We start from the raw sequence: 23966 nt of genomic DNA, 5'->3' as shown, positions 1-23966 counted from the left end.
TTTATGCATTTTTTTATTCCATTTTTGCAGTTTGTGCTTTGTGTGACTTTAGCTGGTGGTCAAGGAGTGGGCAGCCACAGGCATCCATAACAACCAGTAAACAACATGGTCATTAAGGAGCAGGTGGCCACCACATCCTTAACAACCGATGAGTCAACAGCTGTCAGCGAGGTTCCCCGCTGACAGCTGAATGTAAGCAAAACAATTGCCGGCAATTAAACATTCAGGAAAAAAAAACAGCGTGCCCCCCACAATCCTTACCAGACCCTTTGGATCTGGTATGGATTTTAAGGGGATTACTCACATTTTTGGTGAATTAGTAGGGGTGCTCTGTACCTCGCACTCATTCACATGGGGGCTGGTATCTTGGGGCCTCCTTGTGAAAGGAGGTTTCCAGATTCCAATCCCCCCCCCACTTATCCCCACAAGCACAGCCCAGGGTTGTGGGGAAGAGGCCCTTGTCCTCATCAACATGGGGACAAAGTGTTTTGGGGGGGAGCCCCTCTTCCCCAAAGCAGCCCCCATGCTGAAGGCATGTGGCCTGGTATAGTTCAAGGGGGGGGGAACTCACGTGCCCCCCCTTTTCCTGGCCTGCCAGGCTGCATGCTTGGATAAGGGTCTGGTATAGATTGTGGGGGAGGGAACACCTATTTTTTTTCAATTTTGGCATGGGGTTCCCCTTAAAAACCATTCCAGACCTTAAGGGCCTAGTTTGGATTTGAGGGGGACCCAACTCAGTTTTTTTTCCTGAATTTTACATTGACGGCAATTGTTTTGTTTACATTCAGCTGTCATCAGGGAACCCCACTGACAGCTGATAACTCATTGGTTGTTAAGGACGCGAAGGCCACCCACTTGCTAACAACTATGTTGTTTAGTGGTTGTTAAGGTCGCCAGCACCCGCCCGCTCCTTAACAACCAGCTTAAAGTCACAAAAGCACAAAACGCAAAATGAAACAAGAATAAATAACACATAAAAACAAAACACTTACGTTGTTGGTGCTATTCTATTGAAGTCTATTACGTGCAAAATGCAATCTGTTGTGGGAAAAAAAAATCCCTGCACCTTTTGAAAATCTGCACTGGCTCAAAACACACAGATGTGAACTAGATCCATAGGAAATTATGTGAAATGGACTGTAGTGCATTTATGCAAACCGGGAAATGCACTGAAATCTTCACAAGTGTGAACCTAGGGTAAGAGCTCATTCATCTCTACCTGTCTGTCATGCTGTTCAAATGGCACTGATACTTGTTTGGTCACTGAATATGTCAGACTGCATATTTCTCAGTATAGGTTTCCTATAACTATCCCCAAATGTACCTACAGGAACAACACCCAACTGTCCAGTCATTGGTATGTATGTATGTACCGATTTTAAATAAGGCTGTTAATTTTTGTTTTCTATGAAAGAGATTGCTTTTTATGAAATGGCATCAAGGTTAGGAAATGTCAATTTAGATGCAAATAGTGTTTACTGGAGTTCTTGTTTTAGTACTCTAACCTTCTAATCCACCAATTTAGAAGGAGTCATGTAAACATCCCTCCTCTCCCATGCTTGATTTACTGTTCTCATAAATTCACTCATTGTTCATCTGGATAAATATGATTAGCTTTTTCACTTTGTATTACTGTTAAATGATGTTATATTCAGTAAGCATAACATCACTTTAGTGCATAGACGTATTTGAGATTGGTCATTATCACAATATGCTGTTACCTGTAAAATGTATGTCCAAATAACATTTAAAATGTTGTAGTTATTGTTTCATTAATATTAATTCTACTTACAAGACAGCTGGGAAACAATATTTCTTCCTGGTATATATCCAATAAAAGGACCAAACATGTATAAACGGATACAGTCATAACATATTCTCTGTAAGCTGGTTTATTAAGTAGAAATATTTGCAAACTGTATGTTTGGATAAATGCAGCCATTGTGCTCAAGAAAGCATATTTTATTTTTTAGTTTATTAAAAACATATGGTGGAGTATTTGTACAAACCGCTGCAAAACCCGTGGGAAATTGCTGCAAAGAAATCCAAAAGCCAATAGCTTTATTTTGTCTCTGCAAAAAAAAAAAAAAAAAATTACGACTTGTAGTCCCAGATGGCGCTCCCTGACCCAAAAAAGACTTTCTTATAAGAAACATTTATTAACTGAAAAAGACACACTCGAAGGGTAGTTTAAAATGACATATTGCCCAGCCAATAACAGTAAATTGTTTGTTTTTAATTTACTTCTTGCGTTTAGAAACGGTTTGTAGAACTATTTTCAATAATCTATATTAGATTTCGTCTAGCACTGAGTGGGGAATATAAGCCTCTCACACATGAAGAGAAATGAAGTAAAGACAGTCTTGCCATGTAGGTCTCTTGTGTCTTCTGTTGTTTAATGACTCCTTTTTTGTAGAAGACTCTGTTACAGCAATAAGCATACCCAGGGAAGTACATAGCTGAGCCAATATGTCGTCTTAGCAAATCACCTTGGTTTTTTATTGCTCCTTGATTGCTTATGTCCTTTATGCTTGCCTTGGCAATAAATATATTAAAACAGAATGAAACAGAGATGGTACTTAGGGCTCTTAAAAACTGTAGTCTGTCATAGTTCCAAGTATCATGAAGTTGTCCTAGATGCAAGTCAAACATGTATTTTCCCTATGGGAATAAATTGCTGAAAGTAATTAAATCACAGGTGAGCCATGATCTTTTTATTAGCGCATCATTTGAGGACCCAGCTGAATGTTTTGGTGTCATTCATAAAAACATTGCTTTCTAAATAGATTTATCATGCAATGTACTGCTTCCGCTAACATGACATGCATGTTAAAAACAACTTGGCTAGAGCATATCTAAACCCAAAAACAAACAGTTGATATACTGCATCTTAGCAGTTCTTAGATGTGATGGCTGCATTTGTGACAACCTTAACCACTTCCTGACCACCGTATAGCAGAAGTACTGCTACAGGGCGGCAGAGCTGTGCAAAATAATGTATGTGTATATATATATATATATATATATATATGTGTGATTTTGTATTTCTGGGTATTTCCATTGGTGGCTACAGCTGTCAATCACCAGGTTCCAGCCGGAGATTCCCTGCTGGCACCCGGCGATCGCCAACTATCACTGATGGGGGAGAGGTCTGTATGTAGACAATACAGATCTCTTCCCTGTCAGCTCCAGCATGCTGCTTTGTATTCCTCTGCATAGCAGAGCAATACAAAACAGAATGCCTCCCTAGTAAAGCACACACACAGCACACAGTAAAACACACACAGCAGACAGTAAAACAGCACACAGTAAAACACACACAGCACACAGTTAACCCTTTGATCGCCCCAGATGTTAACCCCTTCCTTCCCAGTGTCATTAGTACAGTGTCAGTGCTTTTTATTAGCACTGATCACTGTATTAGTGTCACTGGGGATGTCAGTGACATTTAGTCAGTTCCCCCCCTCAGTGTCAGAATGTCCACTGCAGTCCCATTATAAGTCACTGATCACCGCCGTTACTAGTATTAAAAAAAAAGAAAAATTCCAGTATATATACCCTATTTGTAGACACTATAACCTTCATGTAAACCAATTAATTTACACGTATTGGGATTTTTTCTTAGCAAACACATGTAGCAGAATACATTTTGGTCTAAATTTATGATGAAATTTGATTTTTTAAATTCTTTTACTGGACATGTTTAATAGCAAATGGTCAAAAATATGGGGTTTTTTTGTAGCGCGAAAAATTAAAAAATGCACAGGCGATCAAATACCACAGAAAGAAAGCTCTATTTGTGGGGGAAAAAGGACACATTTCATTTGGGTTCAGCATTACATGACCGCACAATTGTCAGTTAAAGTAACTCAAAAAATGGTCTGGTCAGGAAGTGGGGGTAAATCCTTTGGAGGGCAAGTGGTTAAAGGATACATTCACCTTTGGGAACATGTTACATGTTTCACCTGTTTTTAGGGTGGAACATGTAACATGTTGCCACTGCTGCAGCCACTGCCCTCTCTCCCTGTCACAGCAGTATGTTGAGAAGTTTCCTGTACTAGCTGTCACTTTTTGAAAACTCTGCCCACATGGCCACTTTTCAATTCCCAGAGTTCTGTGAATGAATAAACTACAAGTCCCTACTTGTACAAGCTGTCAGCTGTGGAGCACTGTGGTAGTTCATTGATTCTTCCTGCCACAGTGAGGTAGATTTACTAAAACTGGTTCACTCAGAATCTGGTGCAGCTGTGTATGGTAACCAGTCAGCTTTGAAACTCAGCTTGTTCAACCAAGGTTTGGCAATAGAACCTGAAAGCTCACTTGTTTCTATGCAGAGTTGCACCAGATTTTTTTACTCTGCAGTTATAGTAAATAACCCCCAGTATATCTGCTTGACCGTACGATGTGCCAGCACACAGATACACTGACAGGTTTGCTGGAGTCCTGCATGGCACCAGCATGGTGCAATGCTTTCCAGGCTCCAAAAAAATAGTAAATGCCCATTTTTTTACCTGCAAAAAAATGGGCATTTATTATTATTTTTTTTTTAAACGTGAACTTATCCTTTAACGATGCTTCTTTTTTTTGGCACAGACATAATAATGCCTGAAGTAGAATAAAATGTATGAATGTCCATAGCAACCAATCATATTTGAACTATTTATTCATATTAGAACATGGGGATAATCATGTTATTGATTCCAATGGGTAACTTTTTCTCCCTAATATTAGCAAGTGCTTGTTTTTAAAGTTGCTCGCAGCAATTTTTGTTCAGTCCACAAAATATCAAGTAGTTGTCTACTTCTCAAGTTATTTTAGTAAATGATAAGAGAGTCTACTACTGCTAAGTCAAACTTTTTGTAAGTTTTTTTCTAGATAGAAAGGTTTACAACAAGGGTTCTGCTAGATCTTGGGATGTAGTCCATGTGCCCCATGTCTCCTACTGAGTGCCCCAAATGTCTTTTGCTGAGACTATAGTGGAATTTTAGTCTTCAGTTTACACAGCAGTATCCAGGAAGGCATACATTTTCTAACCAGGTAGCATAGAGGGTTCAATGAGAAGACAAATATGTGCCTATCATCATTATATCCTTAAAGCCACTACAGCCAAAATAACTGCAACTCTGTTATTGGTTTCATTGGTTGGATTCTTATGTTGGTTTACATGAAATGTAAGGAATGTTCCTTTTCATTGTTTGAACCTGCAACATCTAGCATAATGAAATTGTATCTGCAAAAAAATTAAGAATGCTTTATGCCAAATTATACTCATTACTCCCATGTCATACCCTACAATTCCAGAGTTTGCCTACAGTTCTCAAGACTGGGTACATTGTTAGCAGAAATCGGTCTATGATAGGTCGCCATATCCATTCAGGAAATGCTAATTGCCATAAAATATATGCAGCATAGTAATTTTGGTTGCACAATTAAAGGTCCTTACATCCTTTCTTCCTGTTACATATTCAAGAAAATGGGATTTGGTTTTCCCATATATTATGTCATTTGTGTTTGCAAGGCCATTAGAATAATGCAGTTTAGGCTGTGAAGAGCAGAAGCTAAGAGCAGATTGCTGTTTACATGCTCACGGATCGAAGGTAAGTTAATCCGGTAGCAGTTAATGATTAGTGCAAGAATTCATGATGTAGAACTAATGTCGACGATAAATATTTACAGCTTTTCTAAGTGCTCATTCTTTAGCCAGACAACAGTAGATTGTGGCTAAGACACTCGTGAACACTGCAAATAAAAAAAGCACTTTCAGCAGCTGAGGAAGAGAGATTTAGCAAGGAGAAGTATATGAATCAAGCTAAAATTGGTCATGGAATCACCAGAGTGACCTTAACTATAGCGATTTCATAGCACATTATATCACATTTAGGGTTGAATTACAATTAAGCAAATGGGTTTGGTATATTGGTCATATATTATGTGCTGTGAATTCTTGTGCTTGCCATGGGTAAAATTTAATTTTGTAAAATGTCCGGATTGCTGCAGTGTCTTAAATATGGGAAAATTCAAGCCCCTGAATGTGATTAGTGTTAAATTAATGATGAGTGGATAAGACTGCATATAGTTAGTAGACCATTCATAGAATGCATTGCAAAGCCTGAAACTTGTAAACTTCAATCATTTATTGCAATACATTTTCAAGCTGGAGAACTTCATCACCCTTTCTGTCCAGTCCCTATCCAACTCTGCAAAATGCCAAATACTTAAATGTTTACGCCATGCTTTAATAGACACATAGTGCCAATATGGGACAGACAGACACATTTGGAGGAGAGCTAAAACTCAGGTCTGGTCACTGACTTGCACTATGAAATAAAATGTCTGAACTTAAATCCAAATGGCTTACATATATATGACATATGAAGTGCAAAAGGGGGTGTTAACAATTAAAAATTCTGAAAAAAACCCTTTCCACTCTGCTATAATCCTCTACATATTTCCAGCAAACCTTTGCTTAAAAAAATATTTTTTTATCGTTCATATACACTCACCGGCCACTTTATTAGGTACACCTGTTTAATTGCTTGGTAACACAAATTGTTAATCAGCCTATCACATGGCAGCAATTCAGTGCATTTTGGCATCTAAATATGAAGATGACTTGCTGAAGTTCAAACCGAACATTAGATGCCAGACGGGCTGGCCTGAGTATTTAAAAAACTGCTGATCTACTGGGATTTTCATGCACAACCATTGCTAGAGTTTACAGAGAATGGTCCAGTTAGTGGCAGTTGTGTGGACAAAAATGCCTTGTTGATGTTAGTAATCAGACGAGAATGGGCAGACTGTTTCAAGATGATAGAAAGGCATCAGTAACTCAAATATATAATAAATAAACAATATGCGCTATCAAACTAGTGAATAAGCTAATAAAATAGAGCCGCTGCAATAACACTTAAAAGGTGATCCCACACTTAAAACATAAAACATACAAAAATAGTGTTGCACTAGCTCATCTAGACATTATAGTCCATAAACAGATTCAAATGTGACAGTTCAATCAACATATGAAATATAAATATACATATAAAGTGCTTGAATGGTGAAAATCAAATTAAGAGCTTGAATGGTGAAGAATCACTACGATGTGCTCGAAATAAATAAAATCTATTTGAAAAGCACAGTGCTCCACCTTAACTCAATGTTCCTCCACCACTTCTTTTTTCTTTTGCTAGATTGTTTTTATTATCTTTATTTATTTATTATGCCACCAACCACGTGGCTTCGTCAGGGAAGGTTTTTTTCCTTGACGAAGCCATGTGGTTGGTGGCGTAACGCGTGGGGGTGGAGCCTAGTGACATCATTGCCGGCTTTTTACAGAGCAGGAGTTTTGAATTGTAAATCACTAGTTTACTGCTTCTATCATGTGAGTGACACTCTGGAATTATTTTATATGAAATTAAAACAGTATTACACTATGGGAGATGTTCCTTGTTCTTTTTATATGTGGCTTTAAGCTGAGAAGAGTCCCGTTTTATACTGTTATTGAAGGGGTGCCTGTCATCAGCTCTCTGCTGCCATCTAGAGCATCGTTTTGGAATTATCATGCTTGGTTGACCTGTATTAATTTATAGTTCTTCACCATTCAAGCACCTTATTTGATTTTCACCATTCAAGCACTTTATATGTATATTTATATTTCATATTTTGATTGAACTATAACGTTTAAATCAGTTTGTGGACTTTAGTAACTCAAATAAGCGCTTATTACAACAAAGGTATGCAGAATACCATCTCTGAATGCACAAGTTGAACCTTGAAGCAGATGGGCTACAGCAGCAGGAAACACTGGGTGCCACTCCAATTAGATTAGATTCCAGTTCTAGTTACCTAGATTTGTTTAGATTTTGGGAGCAATAACTTAATTGTTTGTATATTGATTATTGATTCACTTGTGTGGCATTCCTTCAAGGCACAGGGTTAAAATTGGTTGATTTTTACACAACACTTTTTTTGGTTTTCTTAGATTAGCTTGTGATCCTATTTATTTATTTGCATTTTCTATTAAAAGCTTAATAAGATGTCAAAATAGAGTGCACAAAAACATTTAAAACAACACATTTAAAAATTGGGCAGTTTTTATCTAGAAATAAAAATTATAGTGTCATAGCTACACATATTGCAAAGTGACTGGACAGTGTTTAAATAGCTTGGTTGGGCTGCAATGTAAGAATGAGAAATTAGGCTGTTTTTATAATGAAATACAATTTAGAGTGTATAATTGTAAAGGATAATGAATGCAGGCATTCAGTAGCAGTGATGACCAAATTTGTGTAGCTGCACTTAGGAAACTGAAATCAGACTGTTTATAAATATAAACGTGACAGTGAAGGAAAACCAAACCAACAACCTAACTATATATACTGTATACAAATGGATGGAAGCTAACATACACAGGGTATGAGCAGGATTGAGACTGTGAATAAGGGGAGTAGAGATGGGGGTAACAGGATATAGGGTACTTGTTACAAGTTACAGGAGAAGGCAGGGCTCAGCAAGCAGGAGTATGGATAGCAGGGAAAACACTGAAACCACAGATATCAGCAAAGGGAAGGATTATATACATTCCCAGCAGTCAATATCAGATGGATCCTAGTTACTGAGCTCAGCTGGCTGCTGGGAGACACCCACTCGTGGCTGCCGGCAAATTTATCTAGTGGGCTGTGCAGGGGATGCAACACCCTTGCACCCTTGCTTATGCTTCCTTGACCATGAGTCTATGGTCATGTGGACCCTGCCCCTGACCTCTTGGTCCAGTGACATGGAGACATATGGTTCCACATGCTGGTGGAGTGCATGTGAGCCCTTCTGAGCCAAAACATGGCAGCCACTGCTGTGCTGTAGAGGTCACAAAGATGCAGTAGAGGACCAACTCCACCAGCTGAAAAGGAAGCTACTGTAAAGCCAGAAAAGCAGCCAAGTTGGCATTGAGACACTGGACATGGGAGAGATAGGGGGATAGTTTTTTTTTGCTCCAGCATCTGAGGAAGAGACACTTGCCTGGTCAAGGATGCTGCTTGAGAAGGTAGGGCTTGGTTAGGAACATAATGATGAGGTTCAAGCCCATGCTTGACCATACTCAGCATGGCCCTATACTGATCCTCTTCCCCATTTGATGTGCCATAGGTAAGTTTCTCAAACCCCTTATCAGGCTTCCCTCCCTATCATTTGAGGCCACAGATGTTGCAACATATTCTGTTGCAGAATCTTGTGGACTGGGGGAGAGGTATAAAGTGAGGAATGAGGAGGTGTGTGGGCATTTTGCTGCTAACTTGTATCAGAGATGCACTGCTCCCACTGAGCTTGTGGTGAAGAATCATTTGTCTCCTCATGTATGTGGTACCCAAAATGACTAGTATATTTCATACACTGCAGGGACAAGGTGCAAACCACTACAGTGTTGACAGCAGATGTGTTCAAAAAGGCTCAGACTGCTGAGCCCTGGGAATAGCAATAGCCTTCACCCTTGAGGTAGTACCTTCTGATGGAGCAGGAAAGCTGATCCCTCCACTTGTATGTCTCCCCAATTTTCCTCCTTTTGTAGTCTCAGGAAGTTTCAACATCCCCACCTTCAAGTCACTTCACCTTCTCATCAACTTCACTTGGCAATAAGCCAAAGCTGCAATAACTGTCATGAAAATTGATGCTGTCTGCTGTCCTATCCCTCTGTGCTTCTGGCATTCTCAGCATAACATAACATTAATCTCTTCACATCCTCCTGAAGCATGTTACTGATGTTATGTTAAAATAATTTGACTGACTCCTCCTGAGATATGTTCATGCTTTCAAAGGGGAACCTATTCATGCTGCAAACTCTGAAATAAATGAAAAAAACCCTAACAAATTAAATTATAATAAAATATACCTCCCTTCATGAAATAAAACTTTAAAACAGAAAAAAAAAATAAGCAGGGCCCTGCAACAAAATAGCCACTGACGTTCTTGCTGACACAAACAAAAAAGGACAGTCAGGTCAGTGAACTGTGAACACAGAGGGGGTACACAATAATATATAGCCTACCACAATGCAATCCACAGCGATGTAATACAATGCAACACAATGAAGGCAAATGGGGTATACACTATGCAGTCTATCACACTGCAATTTATTGTGACATAGCATAATACAGCATTATGTATAGCACTATAAACCTTCGTATACAGCAACCATCTGACTACTAAATTATCTCACCCTAAAATTATATTGTCTTCTTTGAGTCTCCATACACACTGACAAAAGGTGTATCAGCTTTGCCTTTTATAGGAAGGGGGCTAGCATATAAGAAAACCCCAATTTTTTTTTTTCATTTCCACAACACACACGTTAATCATTTATTGCATCAGTAAGTCAGTGGCACTGACTTATTTCTTCCCAATCACTATTGAAAATGAAAAATTAAACTGTGCCTTTATTTAGTGGTGGACATATGTAGAGTAGCGCAGGTTTTTTATGATTGCTGATGAGTATTTTTCCCTATTGTGCCTAATTTACAACAGCAGTTGGGTAATTATGAAAAATGTGTACATTTAGTGTTTGGTTGCTATTGTGTGCAGCTCAATTTTGTGGTTATTTTCTTTCCAGTTTTAATAAATTATTCCCAATGTGAGGTAACATATTGTCAAGAAATACACACCCTCAATAAGTAAAAGCATAAATGAACAAACTGGAAAGTCTATTTACCCTTTTGTGCCATCACTATCCAATGACTAGTTAGAGTGTTTCTTTGACAGTTGTGATTTTAAGTTCCTTCTCTTAATACTAAAGGTTATGGTTTTACCATAATAGACAGCAGATGTCTATGGCATGGTCTAAATAAAAATGCATGATTACTGTCAAATTATAATCCTTCAATGTCTGTAATCAGCCTTCAATCAGCTTCAGATATGTAAACATTGAAAGATGGAAAACATTGGAAGAAGTGATGGCATTGGTTATGTGATATCCCCTAGTCCAGCACTTGTAAAATCAATGCTTCTTAACAGCTATTGCTATTCAATCAATCTGCTAATTCAGTGGTTCCCAACCTCAGTCCTCAAGTACCCCCACCATGTCATGCTTTGTCATACCTTTGTGTTTTTGACGGCTATTTTATCGAAGGGAAAATTCCCAACACATAGTCTTTTGGTGGTACTTGAAAAATAAAGTTGGGAAACATTGCACTAAATGCTTGATGAACAGGCCTAATCCACAACCAAGACCAAAATCTGTCAGGTTTTTACTTCGTTTTGTTTTTACTTTTATATTTTTCTTAAAAATCACATTATATTTTTCTTACACAATATATAAAATCACAACTTTCACTATTGAGGACCAGGCCAGCACACTACACTTTCAGACTGTTTCAGACTGTTATTTCAATAACAAGGCACTCATAAGTACTGTATGTCACCTCTTGTTATATTGATACCAGTATCTGGGATATTTTAATACTTTCAAAGGGGAACCAAAGAATCTGACCACTTCTGCCTAGTGTCTTGGAAATTCGCTTTAACGAATTTCTCCTTACCGTGAGTACTCGCAGTTGGATGCGCAGAAATCCCCCATAAAGCTGTGCGAATCTCGCTTACCACGACTGCAGCTAAACTACACGATTCCTGCCCATCCAAATACTTTGGTTCTGTTGAAATGTGGGTGATTGGAGCTCCGTTACCCTAGAATGATCACACGACACTCTAAGGCTGGTGTTGCAATTCACATAAGGGCTGATTTTAGACCCAGCTCTCTGTTTTATTAAAAATACACACATGCCCCCCACATGAATAAAGTCAATCCCCTCCCACCAAACAATGCAATGGGGAGTACCTATACACAGGATGTACATTCCAACTGGAGCATAGCCTTTCCTATTATCTATCACTGGTCCTCCCCCATGAGTCTTCTGAGGTCAGCAGACTTCCTCCCCTTCCCCCCCATGAGCCATCTGAGGTCATATTTCCTGTCCTACTAGCTTCTATTGGTATGTAAATTCTCTGCACAAGCATCTCCTAAAAATATCAGTTCGTACCTGGATGGGCCCGATACGATCTTTATTAAAACACATCCATCCAAGATACAGTTCAGATTAGTAATGGGTTGTAAGATATGCATAAGCCTACACGTGGAGTTCACACCGCTTGCGCATTGCGTTATGAAGCCCACGTGGTACCATGCTGCTGATATGTGGATACAGGCCCACGGTCTACTGACAGCAGCATTCGCATCGAATGCCGTGGTGGTATACACGCCGGTCTATAAGCGCAGATCTGCCATCTCATCCATTACCAAGCTGAGTACTGTAATACATACATTGTACATGCGCATGGCCCAATTGCAGCCTTCAGAGCTTTAATTAAGCCACACGAGAGACATATGAATAACACGAATATATGACACATTTAAAGTTCGACCAACAATACAAAATTTCCATGACACTAGTGCTACTGCAGTATGTTTGTTTGCAACTTTACTTACCCATGTCTGACAAACTTGTAAAGAGATATTTATTAAAATAAAATTGCCCAGTCTTTCTTGCCTTTCAAAATAGATACAATGGTAAACATTAAAGGAGTCTGGAGTACCAACTACTGGCTGCAATTGATAATACATATACAATTTAGTCAGTGACTAAATATATGCTGTATATACTGCATCTGTTTTACATATTTTAGTTTATATTTATTAAGTTGTATTTTGTCAGTGATAAGAAATATATATATATATATATATATATATAGGATTCCACTATAAATTCTCTTTAAAGGCATGGATATCTTTAAGATTCATAGGAGGTATATGCTGACTGTAGGTCCAAATGTAACAAATGATCCAAAAAAATAACACCACATGGACAACATAACTGAGCCTATGTTTATGATGTGCTAAAGTCTTCTTTTTTTTTTTTGCTAGATTGTTGTTGTTATCTTTATTTATTCCTCTGTTTTGGGGTTAAGGGGAATTTAAATGCAATAGTCAGGAAAACAATTCAGCATCTTTTTAAAGCTAAACTCTTTATTGACTTTCACTGTAAGCAAGCAATCACAGTGTAATGAAGCACAGTCAGTTGTAGAGAAATCCAGTTAATTACAGTGCAGCCATCTAATACACACTGGTCTCAGTCAAACTGCAACAGCGATTTTAAAATGTTAGTAAAAAAACATAAATGTGTAATATTTCCTGCATTGTCACCATCATCATACATTCTTGCCTGCAAAGAATACATAGCTTACTTCTACATATTTGGGGTTTTCAATTTTATTGACAAACTAACAAGGTGTCAATTTGAGTTGTTAGGTACTGTTTAAGGAAAGTAAGTTCATTGGATAGTTCTTTATACTACTTTAATACTTGGAATATGGTGGTGTTAATATCAGATATATTTTTGCATTAAGTGTATTGTTTGACAATTACAGGTGTGTATTACCTCCTATCAAGATCATAGTACTCTGCCTGGCAATGCCGTATTGAATTTCACTCCAAACAAACCGAGTCATCTTTGATAAGGCACAATTCAGGGTCAGCATGCTGGGATGCTGGCTCAGGGAAGACCTAATCCTGGTGCCTTGCTAATTATTAGCTGTGTTCACAAATGTCTGACATAGATAAGCCCTCAACTGCAACCACTTGCCACTCTTGTAACTTACAATGCTGTAGTATGATCACTGAAAAAAGAGACTGAGAAAATACTTGCCATTGCCTGCAGCAGGCTATTGACCGCATCTTAGCCTAGACAAAATGTCTGAACTGGAATGCAAGGACTGCTTTTATTGATAAAAGGTAGAGCTTTTCTGAAAAATCATATTTGCTGTATACTATGACATATCAGTAAATTATTCATTCAGACCTATAAAGTTACAGAAAGGTCAACTTTAATAAATAGATGGGCAAAAAGTCTAGTAATTGTTATAAATTATATTTAACTAGAGAAAAAGTGTTTTGTTTTATAATGACTCATATATTTCTGTTTGGATAACACTCTAGGTTTGCAGTGCCATACAAAATCAAGACTTTACATTGATTGATGACTACTGTACTGGTCTAAAGGCACTTTTGTATCTGAAGAGCATTGAAGAGCTCCAAGACTGGGATGGGCAGAGTCCACCAACCATACGACACCAAACTGGAAAACCCATTCCGAAAATCTCAGATATTATTGGAAAGGTTTGTTGCTTTTTTTGTCCTTTATTGTAGTTTGTTTTCTAAAGGAACAATATAATAAAACAACAAAGCCAGATTTTCCAAGCTGTAGGAGGCAAAAATATAAAACACATTTCTTCTTTTCTTTTTTTTGAATAGTAATGTTTCTCCAGAATCTGTCGGCATGGAATGGCCTTGATTTACATTTACCATTCATAGTTCTACATCATGTAAACTCTATGGCATAATGCATATTTCAATATAAAAAATGCAATCACAAGAAAACAGTGCTAACATTTAGCTGTCTGCTCTCTGGTATCATAAAGAAGCACAGCATGTAAAATTTAAAAATGTTATTTTGCCAATTGCAAAAAAGAAAACAAAACAATGCCTTCTACATAATGAATATGCTTTAGAAATAAAGCTAAAACCTAGAAACTGCACTTTTTTTTTACAGAGCTAAGTTATATTGGAACCGTGCCACATTAATATACTTAAAAGCAAAACTCCACTAAGTATCAATAGCAGGAAAAAACAAAGCACACAGTGAATGTGCTATATAAAGCTTCATTTTGATGCCTCTGTGCCTATAACTATACAATTATTGTGTATTTTTTTTCCTTCTTCTGTCCTGGTGCACCCACCTAAAGTTCAGCATGTCATAGATGTATATCTACATACTCAGCATTCCATCACAAATCCATTCAGCTTTTCATGCCATATACCTCAGCAAGCATGAAACAACATATCAAATCACTATAATGCAGAAACTTTGGAGGGGTGGGGGGGGAACGAGTACTAATTCTTTAAAGTCAATCTATTTTAACAGTAGAAACGATAACACAAATTAAAATGCAATGCATTGTAACAATACATTGTAAATACTACATTACATAACTTCTTAATGTATAGCTAACCACTTTTTATTCTGTTTGGAAATTGCTTTCAAGACCTTGGGTACACCAGTACTTTCTGATGTCCATGTTCCATTTGTGTTCATTGTGATTCTTTGAAGGGTAGAAAGCAAGAATCATTTGCTTTCTGTGATAATAATGAGGTCTAATTAACTCTAAACTGTGTGGAAAAAAATGGGGAGTGGTACTAAATACAGTACCACCCTCATGTTTCCCATAATTCACAAGTAAAAATGGTCAAATTAAAACCTCATGTTTGTGCTGGGCATTCATGGAAGGTACCTCATGTGACTGAACACAGTCCAAGGTAAAAGGAATACAGAGATTTCATAAACTTCAGCTATCCAGGGTCTTCAAATGACTCATGATGAGCCCTTTTGTAAAGTCAGTCAGAAACCCAGACCACCAATGACATCTGCTTTTGACCTTGCCCATACACACTGTACGTTAAATGGGGAATTTACTTTTTCCACTGAGATCTTGAGAGATTTTTCAGGCTAGAAACAAGCTCAAAATATATTTCATATAGTAAATATAAGTAAAAAAAAATATTTAGACATCAGCATGCGGCCATGTTTCTTACGTTTGGGGGAAAAAGTCCACTTTAAGGATAATTGAGGGTCATGTTAAGAGGGCCAGTGACTCTGGCAACATCAGAGTGGGCTAATTTTCAAGTGATCTGAAGTCTGCAATGTACCAATACCAGACAGAGTCTGCTTAAGTTTTTTCTTGTTTCTTTTGTTTTCTTTTTACTGGCTTATGCTGGTCTTATAATATTTTTTCTGTAATTATTATTTTGAATTGTTTTTCTTTTCTTTTTCATTAAAATTATAATAGAAAAAATGTTAAGCTGAATGTTCTAAAACTAGAAATCAAGAGTTCTGCCTTTTTAAAGCTACAGTAGTATAAGCCTGTTATATTCCTGTCTTGGCAAGGCAGAGAGTGATACAAACATTTTTAAAGGCCAGAATTGGAACAGTGGATTTCGAGAATGGTGCGTGTTTCTGTTAAAATATGTTGTGGCAGCTACCATGTGTGTGTAAAAAGTCAAATTCTTGGTTGACATGTCCCAGTATTAGTCATTCTCTCTAGATTGTTGTGAACTGGAAAATCTCTGTGTATGGTGAAGCTGAGATATCAAATCTTGTTAACAATATGTTGGGAGTGTTGGGAGTTAGAGCATTAATGCATGAGTTAAGTAATCAACCCTGCAATAAAGGACTGTAACCTCTCTGGAAGCAGTTCTTGGACATGTGCTGATGTATAATTTTTATAAAGCAACAGTTCCCTCTCCATCCTGGTCCATGTCATGCCTGGTCTAGAAGAGTACAAAATAATGAGTAACAGTGATCTGATGAATGCGTAACAAGCATGGTGTATTGAAACATATGGCAAATCAAAGGAGGACTTGGTTTGTGATTTACATTTGGCAGAAAACCAGGCACAAACCCTGGAGGACCCTGCAACAGAAGGGGCTCCATCTGTCTTAGGTAAAAATAGTCTGGGTACAAGGAAGCAAGGACTAAACCTAATGTACCAGCTACAGCAATCTCTTGTAAAGGTCTGAACATGCTAGCACTGGACTGACTGTCTTCAACTTTGGTCCTTTCTCAGCTTCAGGAAGCACTGCAACGGGTAATTGCTACTGAAGTTATAGCATACCTGCAATTTCTCTAGATGAGAGGAAATCTGCCTGCTGGCATGAAATGGAGATGGCTAAGCTTTAGCAAAAGGAAAAGTACCTTGATTCCCCTGAGTACAGAGAAGCACCTTTGGCTGTGAGCCATGCTGCCAAATTTCCATCATGGATATGCACAGTGACAATGATACCTTTTTGATATTCTTTGGGAAAATTTGCAATCAGTACCACTTACCACAGATTCAGTGAGCCAGTATCTGGTACCAGAGCTGAAAGGCAAAGCCCTGAAGGTCTTTGTGATATTGCTAACTGAGAAGGGAAATGATTATGAGCCCATAAAGGATACTGTAGTACCAAAGTATCAATTGACCTGAAAGACCTGCTGTAAGAAATTTCAAAACGATCCTTTAGATACTTACATGGATGTTGTCAGCTTGCCTACATACCTTGTTCCGCAAGTGGACTAAGGAACAGAAAAAATATTTCTTATTAGTCCCTGGATGATCTGATGATCCAGTATCAACTCCTACATATCTGTCCATAGAAATCAGCAGCTTGTGATGAAATGGAAGTCTGAGTCTGCCAAATAGGCAGCAGAAATAGCAGATACCTATATAAACACTGTTGCAGGGCTGCATCTAGTGGTTAAAAAAAGAAAACCACTTCCAACAACCTTGGATACACCTGTGAACAAAGCCTCTCAGTGACTGGCACCTGCTGATCCTTCAGGTGATATACCAGTGGCCAGCCAGGACAGCTAAGGCACATATTTCTTGAGGAAAAGAAGATGATTTCACCTTGCCAGTTGGTCAGAACCTCTTCCTCTGTGATGTTCATAAAAAGCTGGGGAAACACTAACAACTGATATTGTGGCCAACAAAACCATTACTGGCTTTGGAAACAACTGTGCAAAAGTCACACTCATTAGCCCTGAGATGCTGGATGAAAAGGACATCATCCCGTTTAAATTCTTTACCATTTCTGGGAGCAAGAGCAAGAGCTCTTACCAGAGCTATTGGGCTTTTTTATTAGAAAATCCAACAACGCTTTGGGGTTAACCGCACAACCCTCCAGTTTATAGTGCAGAGATAGTCTCCTTGGCTTCACTTCAACTCCGTAATACCACAATTAACACACTTCTTGTCATAGAGTGACAGTACTCACCCACAATCATATGTCTACTGTCACTCTAGGACAAGAAGTGTGTTACTGGCCATTTTACAGAGTTGGAGTGTAGCCGAGGAGACTATTTCTGTGCCATAAACCAGAGAGTTGTGCAGGGTTAACCCCCAAAGCTCAATAGTTCTGGTAAGAGCTCTTGCATGTTTGTTGTTTCTCACGAAGATTATGGAAATATGGTGCATAGTTCCTAGTTGGCCACAATGTTGAAAACATTTGGGCGATGCAGATGGATGTATTTTCGCAGCTTGTGTGGAAACAAGATACCAAAGTAAAAGTGTTTTATAGTTAGCTTCTGTCAATGCTGTATTAATAGATACTTTGGATGAAGTGTAAGCAATATCTTGCCATTCAGACAAATCAAAAGTAATGTTCAATTCCCATTGAGTCATATAAGGAAGCTTAGATGTCGGTTCAGTGAGAGATGCATACACCGCAGACACTCTGCCCCTCAGAACATTCCACAATTGACAAGCTATTTCAAAAACAGTCAAAAAGGTGGCATCTGCAAGTTATCCCTAAAATGTGTCAGGGAGTATAGTTGATCCCCATTCAAATAATCATCAATGCGCAGGAATCCCTTGTTAATCCACCATTGAAATAGAGTGGGTTTTAACCCTGGTGGGAACTCAGGATTGCAAAAAATAGGTGCCAGTGGTGTGAGTGGCAAAGCCAGGGATGCTCAATGACGTACCCTATTCCAGACAGCTAATGTGTGTGATAGAGTTTGACATAAAATGGGAGGGCATAGATGATTAGGAAGCCATGGCAATGACTCAATGGCCAAAGGACAGCAGGGGAAATCTTTAATAGAAATCCAGAGGGGAGTAGACCCTTTAGCCATAATATATGCAAGTTGGGCAATTTGAGCCACTTGGTAATAAGCTTATATATTGGGGAGGCCATTACCACTTTGTGGTATTGAGGCATATAATGTTAATTTATTCATCTGGGACTTTTTATTTCCCCAAACAAAATGAAGAACTTCAGCTTGCAGACCCTGTAGACCACATCTCAGGACTGCTACTGGCAGGGTCCTAAAATAATAAAGTATTCTAGGTAAAAAAGTAATTTTAATAGAATTGACTCTACCAAACCATGACAGAGAGTAATCCTCCCAATGGCGGAGGTTCTCCCTAAGTCTCCTAAATAGAGAGGGATAGTTATCTTTATAAAGGGTGTCAACAGAAGATGTTAAATGAATCCCCAAATATGGAAGAGAATGTTGAGCCCACTGAAAATTATACGTAGTCTGCAGATTGTTTGCGACAGAGGGAGGTAAAGAAATATTAAGGGTCCTCAATTTTGGGAGTTCAAAGAAAGACCAAAAAGTTGAGAAAATTGTCGCATTAAAAGCATTAGATTGGGTAGAGTTTCCTGAGGGGTGGTAATATACATAAAAACATTTTCAGCAAAAAGGGCACATTTGTGTTCCTGTTGACCACAATGAATACCATGGATTCTAGAATGTGAACATATCGCCACTGCTAAGGGTTCAATTGCTAGTGCAAAAAGCAAAGGGGAAAGGGGGCAACCTTGCCTAGTGCCTCGTTGGATAGGAAAAGGTGAAGACCTATAGCCTCTAATAGAAACCTGAGCAGAGGGGGTACTATATAAGACTCTTAATAAAGAAAGAAACATAGGGCCAAACCCCAAGGTTTCTAAGGTAGTAAATAAGTAGTCCCAGTTCAGGCTATCAAAGGCCTTGTGTAAATCAAGGGAAAGAAGAAAATGATCCATAGAAATTGGGGCATCCCAATTGGCTCTAACTGCTGAAATGAGAGCAATAGAACAGCGTATCTGGTCCAGGGTTTGGCGTCCAGTGATGAACCCCAATTGGTCTTCTTTAGGGATATAATGTTCCAAGAAGGTGTTGAAATGCAGAGCTAAGAGTTTTGTAAGAATTTTGAGGTCACAGTTGATCTGGTGTGCCCTTGCTAGGTTTGGGGATAACACTAATATAGGCTCTATCCAGGTCCTGAATGATAAATAATTTTGTGTGATATATCTATCCAGATCCTGCCAATTTATTGGTAGACAACATCTCTATGATCTTTTGGACTTCCACACAGCAAAAGAGCTGTTCCATAAGGTCCCTATGAGCTTCTTCAAGTGGAAGTAGAGGCAGAGTTCCCAAAAAGTCTCGAATAGAGAATGGAACAGTACTTCAGGGGTTGACTATACAGATTAGTATGAAAAGTTTAGAATTCTCCAAGGACCTTCTGAGGGTCTTGGGAAATATGACCTCCTGACAGCCTAATTTTGGTAAGGGCTGAATGGGATGTCTGGGTGTAATAGATTAACCCCTTGACGCCGACGTAACACAAATATGCGGCCTCACGGACCTGGGCTTTTTTCCGTGGGGCCGCATATTTGCGTACCTGTCTTTGTGCTGGGAGCGCGCCGCTCGGCGCGCTCCCAGCACCAAGACCGCGGTGTCACTGAGAGCCCCGGGTCCCGTTCTAACGATCGGGACCCGGGACTCCCGATTCCGGGTCACGTGATCGCTGTGATAGCCTCTGATTGGCTATCACAGTGATCAATCACTGTGCAGCCCGGCCCCCTTGTTTTCTCTCTCTCTATGAATGGAGAAGAGAGATACATTGTATCTCTCAAACTCCTGACATAGATAAAAAAAAAAGTTTGTAAAAAAAAAAAAAAAAGATAAATAAATATTAAAAAATAAAAGAAAAAATAAAGAAAAATACCTAGATCAAGGTTTGATCTAGTTCAGTACCAGGGTTAGTGTTTGGGTCAGGGTCAAAGGTCAGGGTCAAGGGCAAAGGTCAGGGTCAAAGGTTAGGATTTTAAAAAAAAATGGTATCAGTGTCAGTTAGTGTTAATGCCAATGTCAGTGACAGTGTGTTTTATGTAAAAAAAAAATTAAAAAAAAGACAAAAACAAAATGCGCACTGTTGTTTCTGGACTGTACTACGGGTACAAACAACAAATAACATACACATATATGGTATCGCTGCGATCGTCAAGAACTTAAGAATGTATTTTGGGTTGTTCTTTGGTGGTAGGTTATGGTCGTAACAAGAAACACACAGTTACATTTAAAAAAATGATTTTTTTTTTACTATTTTGGCCCAGTTTTCCTTTAATAATAAAAAAAAATTAGGAGCTATCCATGACCATTTACCACCAAATGAAAGCCCAATTTGTCCTGAAAAAAACAAGGTATAATCCACCTGGATGTACAAAGTAGTTGTGACGATATGTACGGTTTTACTAACACGACAACGTTGCAGAATTGTGCTTAGGCATTTAGATTTGTTTTACCCTTAGGCGTGAAGGGGTTAAGAAGGTAACCATATTGTCTCCCAAATGTCCTTTCACTTATAAATAATGCTCTTCCTTGTCCTTAATAACTTTGGAATTAGTAAAAGATAGCCATCTGGATAAACAGAGTGCCACTCCTATTTTTTTAATTGGAGCATTGGCAAAAAAACAAACAGGGAAGTCCCTATGAATAAATTGAGGGGTAAAGGAGGAAGCAAAATGCATTTCCTGCAGAGCTACAATATCAGCTCCTAGTGACCTATAATGTGTAAAGGCTTTGATTCAGGCGATCCTAACCCTTGCACATTATGGGAAAGCAGTCGGATGGTGTTTCTTGTCATCCTGGACATGGAAAATGATAAACATCATTCCCCTGTCAGAAGGATCCTTCATCTTGAGAAGCCGAAAAGAACCTCAGGAGACCCTAAAAAAGAATAACAACGAAAACATTAAAAAGGGAAAAGAGAGACAAAAAGAAACAGATAATACTGGGGTCTAGAACGACAAAGCATCTGATAATGCCACACAAAAATGTAGAATAATATATAAAAATAAACAATCAAGTAGTTCGGAGTTCGGAAAAGGATTCAAAGGCTCTTTGAAGAAGCTACCATCTTATAAACTCTTTAAAATTCCTATCTGGGGTTTGCAGTAAGTGATACAGAATCTGAATTACAGCAAATGCTGTAAATGGTGCATGTTTTCATTAAAACACATGGTGCTTGTGATCATGTGTGTGTAAAGGGTTGAAAGCTTAATTGAACTGTCCCATTGATGGCCACTCTCAGAATGCTGGTGCTTAGCTTGTACTTTTCTTAAAGACTAACCCCACCACAAAAACTGTCATATAATTATGTTGTCCAATAGCCACCAATAATATACATTGCATGTGTGTTTGACAGGTCCTCTGTGGGTAAAATAAATATTTCTACAGTAGCCTAAAAACTCTTTTATGGTGAACTCATAGTTTGCCCATGTTAGTCACTTTTATGCACCAATCCAGACATAATTGTTCAGCCACTGGAAGATCATGATTCAAACTTTCTAAATAAATATCATTGTACAAATAGTGTATGCTCATATGTAACAGATGACTGCTTATAATCGAGTCTGTGCCTCAAAAAAAATTAAGAAATGTGAAAGGTGTTTTTTGCAGCTTGAGATGTCGCCACAGACTTTAACCTCTTCCCGTCCGCCCATTGCATATAAACGGTGGACAGGAAGCATTGCCGATGAGGGCTAACATACCTGTACGTCAGCCTGCATCGACGGTTCCTGCTTGGCTCACAGAGCCTGGCGATCGGTGTGTTGCCCAGACACAGTGGATCAGATTACTGCTGTGTCTGGGCAATCACATGGTGTTTTATCATGTGACTGCTGTGAACAATTACAGCACTCACATTGCAAACACTGGAAAGTAAAACTAAAGATTGCTTTTCTCTGCTCTTAGTGTGAGAGCAGAGAGAAGAAATTCTGCAGTTTGTGAGTGTACGGCAGCCTGTTAGGCTTCTTGTACACGCACAGACTGTGTGCTAGCCACCTCAGTGTCCCAGTTTAGTGCCCCAATGTCTCTGATCAGTGCCCCAGTATTTTGACAATAAATAATGCAGTCAGCCCCTGTCACCTGTCCCAGCGTGCAGAACCCCCCCCCCCCCCCCATACTCCATACCAATGTCCTGATCACTGCCATACTAGTGTAATGACCACTGCGATACCCGAAACCAACGTCCTTATCACCATCATACTGCATACCAACACCCTGATCACCGCCATGTGCCATGCCAGCACCCTGATCACTGGCATTCCAGCTCACTGATCACTGCCATACACCATACCAGAGCCCTGACCACCACCATACATCATACCAGTGCCCTGATCACTGCCATACTGCATACCAGCATCCTGATCACTGCCATGCCCCATACCAACATCCTCATCACCCCATATGCCATACCAGTGCCTTGATCACTGCCATACCCCATACCAGCATCCTGATTACCACCATACTCCATACCAGTGTCCTGATTACCACCATACCAGAATTATGATCTCTGCCATACCACATACCAGCATCTGATCATTGCCATACCCCATACCAGCATCCTGATCACCCTCATACCCCTTACCAGAGTCCTGATTATTGCCATACCAGCATTATGATCACCACCATACCTCATATTAACGTCCTTATCACTGCCATACCCTCTACCAGTGTCCTGATCACTACCATACGTCATACCAAAATCTGGCATTTTAGGGTCTCAACTGATCAATTTTCAAATATATATCCCATAGTTTGTAGACTGTAGCTTTCACACAGACTAACTAATATACACTGTTTTGGGTTATACTTACCCCAAAAGTGTAACAATACATATAAGCCTAAATGTATGAAGAACAATTATTTATTTGCAAACTTTCATAACAAAAACTAAGCAAAACTATTTTTTTCAATTTTGTCAGTATTTTTTCATTTACATAGCAAAAAAAAAACAGTGGTGATCAAATACCACCTAAAGAAAGTTCTATCTGTCGCAGAAAAGGATAACAATTTCATATGGGTACAGTGTTGTATGACTGAGCAATTGTCACTCAAAGTGTGATAGTTCTGAAAGCTGAAACTTGGCCTGGACTGGAAGGGGCTGAAAGTGTCCGGAGTTGAATTGGTTAAACCTGTATCAAGATTTTATTGTTCAAAAAATCTGTATTACTAAATGCTCCTTTATGCCTAAAATGGCACTGTTGCCAAATAGTCCACCACTGATTTTCTTACTATCTTTTTTTTACAGACCATTTATGTAACCTGTACTCTTCTAATAACAAA

General features: G+C 38.8%; 1 protein-coding gene across 1 annotated transcript in view; it reads left to right on the top strand.

The window, feature by feature from the left end:
• The window catches only part of DPYD (dihydropyrimidine dehydrogenase), a 1720296-nt gene that overhangs the window by 1536118 nt on the left and 160212 nt on the right, over positions 1 to 23966 (top strand). Inside the window, exon 20 of the mRNA XM_089677280.1 lies at positions 13970 to 14149. Coding sequence (XP_089533406.1) covers positions 13970 to 14149 — 180 coding nt within the window. The remainder of the gene's footprint in view (positions 1 to 13969; positions 14150 to 23966) is intronic.

Source organism: Staurois parvus, unplaced genomic scaffold, assembly GCF_062004578.1.
Source record: "Staurois parvus isolate SC_StPar_1 unplaced genomic scaffold, SC_StPar_1.0 ptg000183l, whole genome shotgun sequence".
NCBI lineage: Eukaryota > Metazoa > Chordata > Amphibia > Anura > Ranidae > Staurois > Staurois parvus.
The sequence above is the reverse complement of the archived record's forward strand: the minus strand, read 5'-3'. Positions and strand labels throughout refer to the sequence as shown.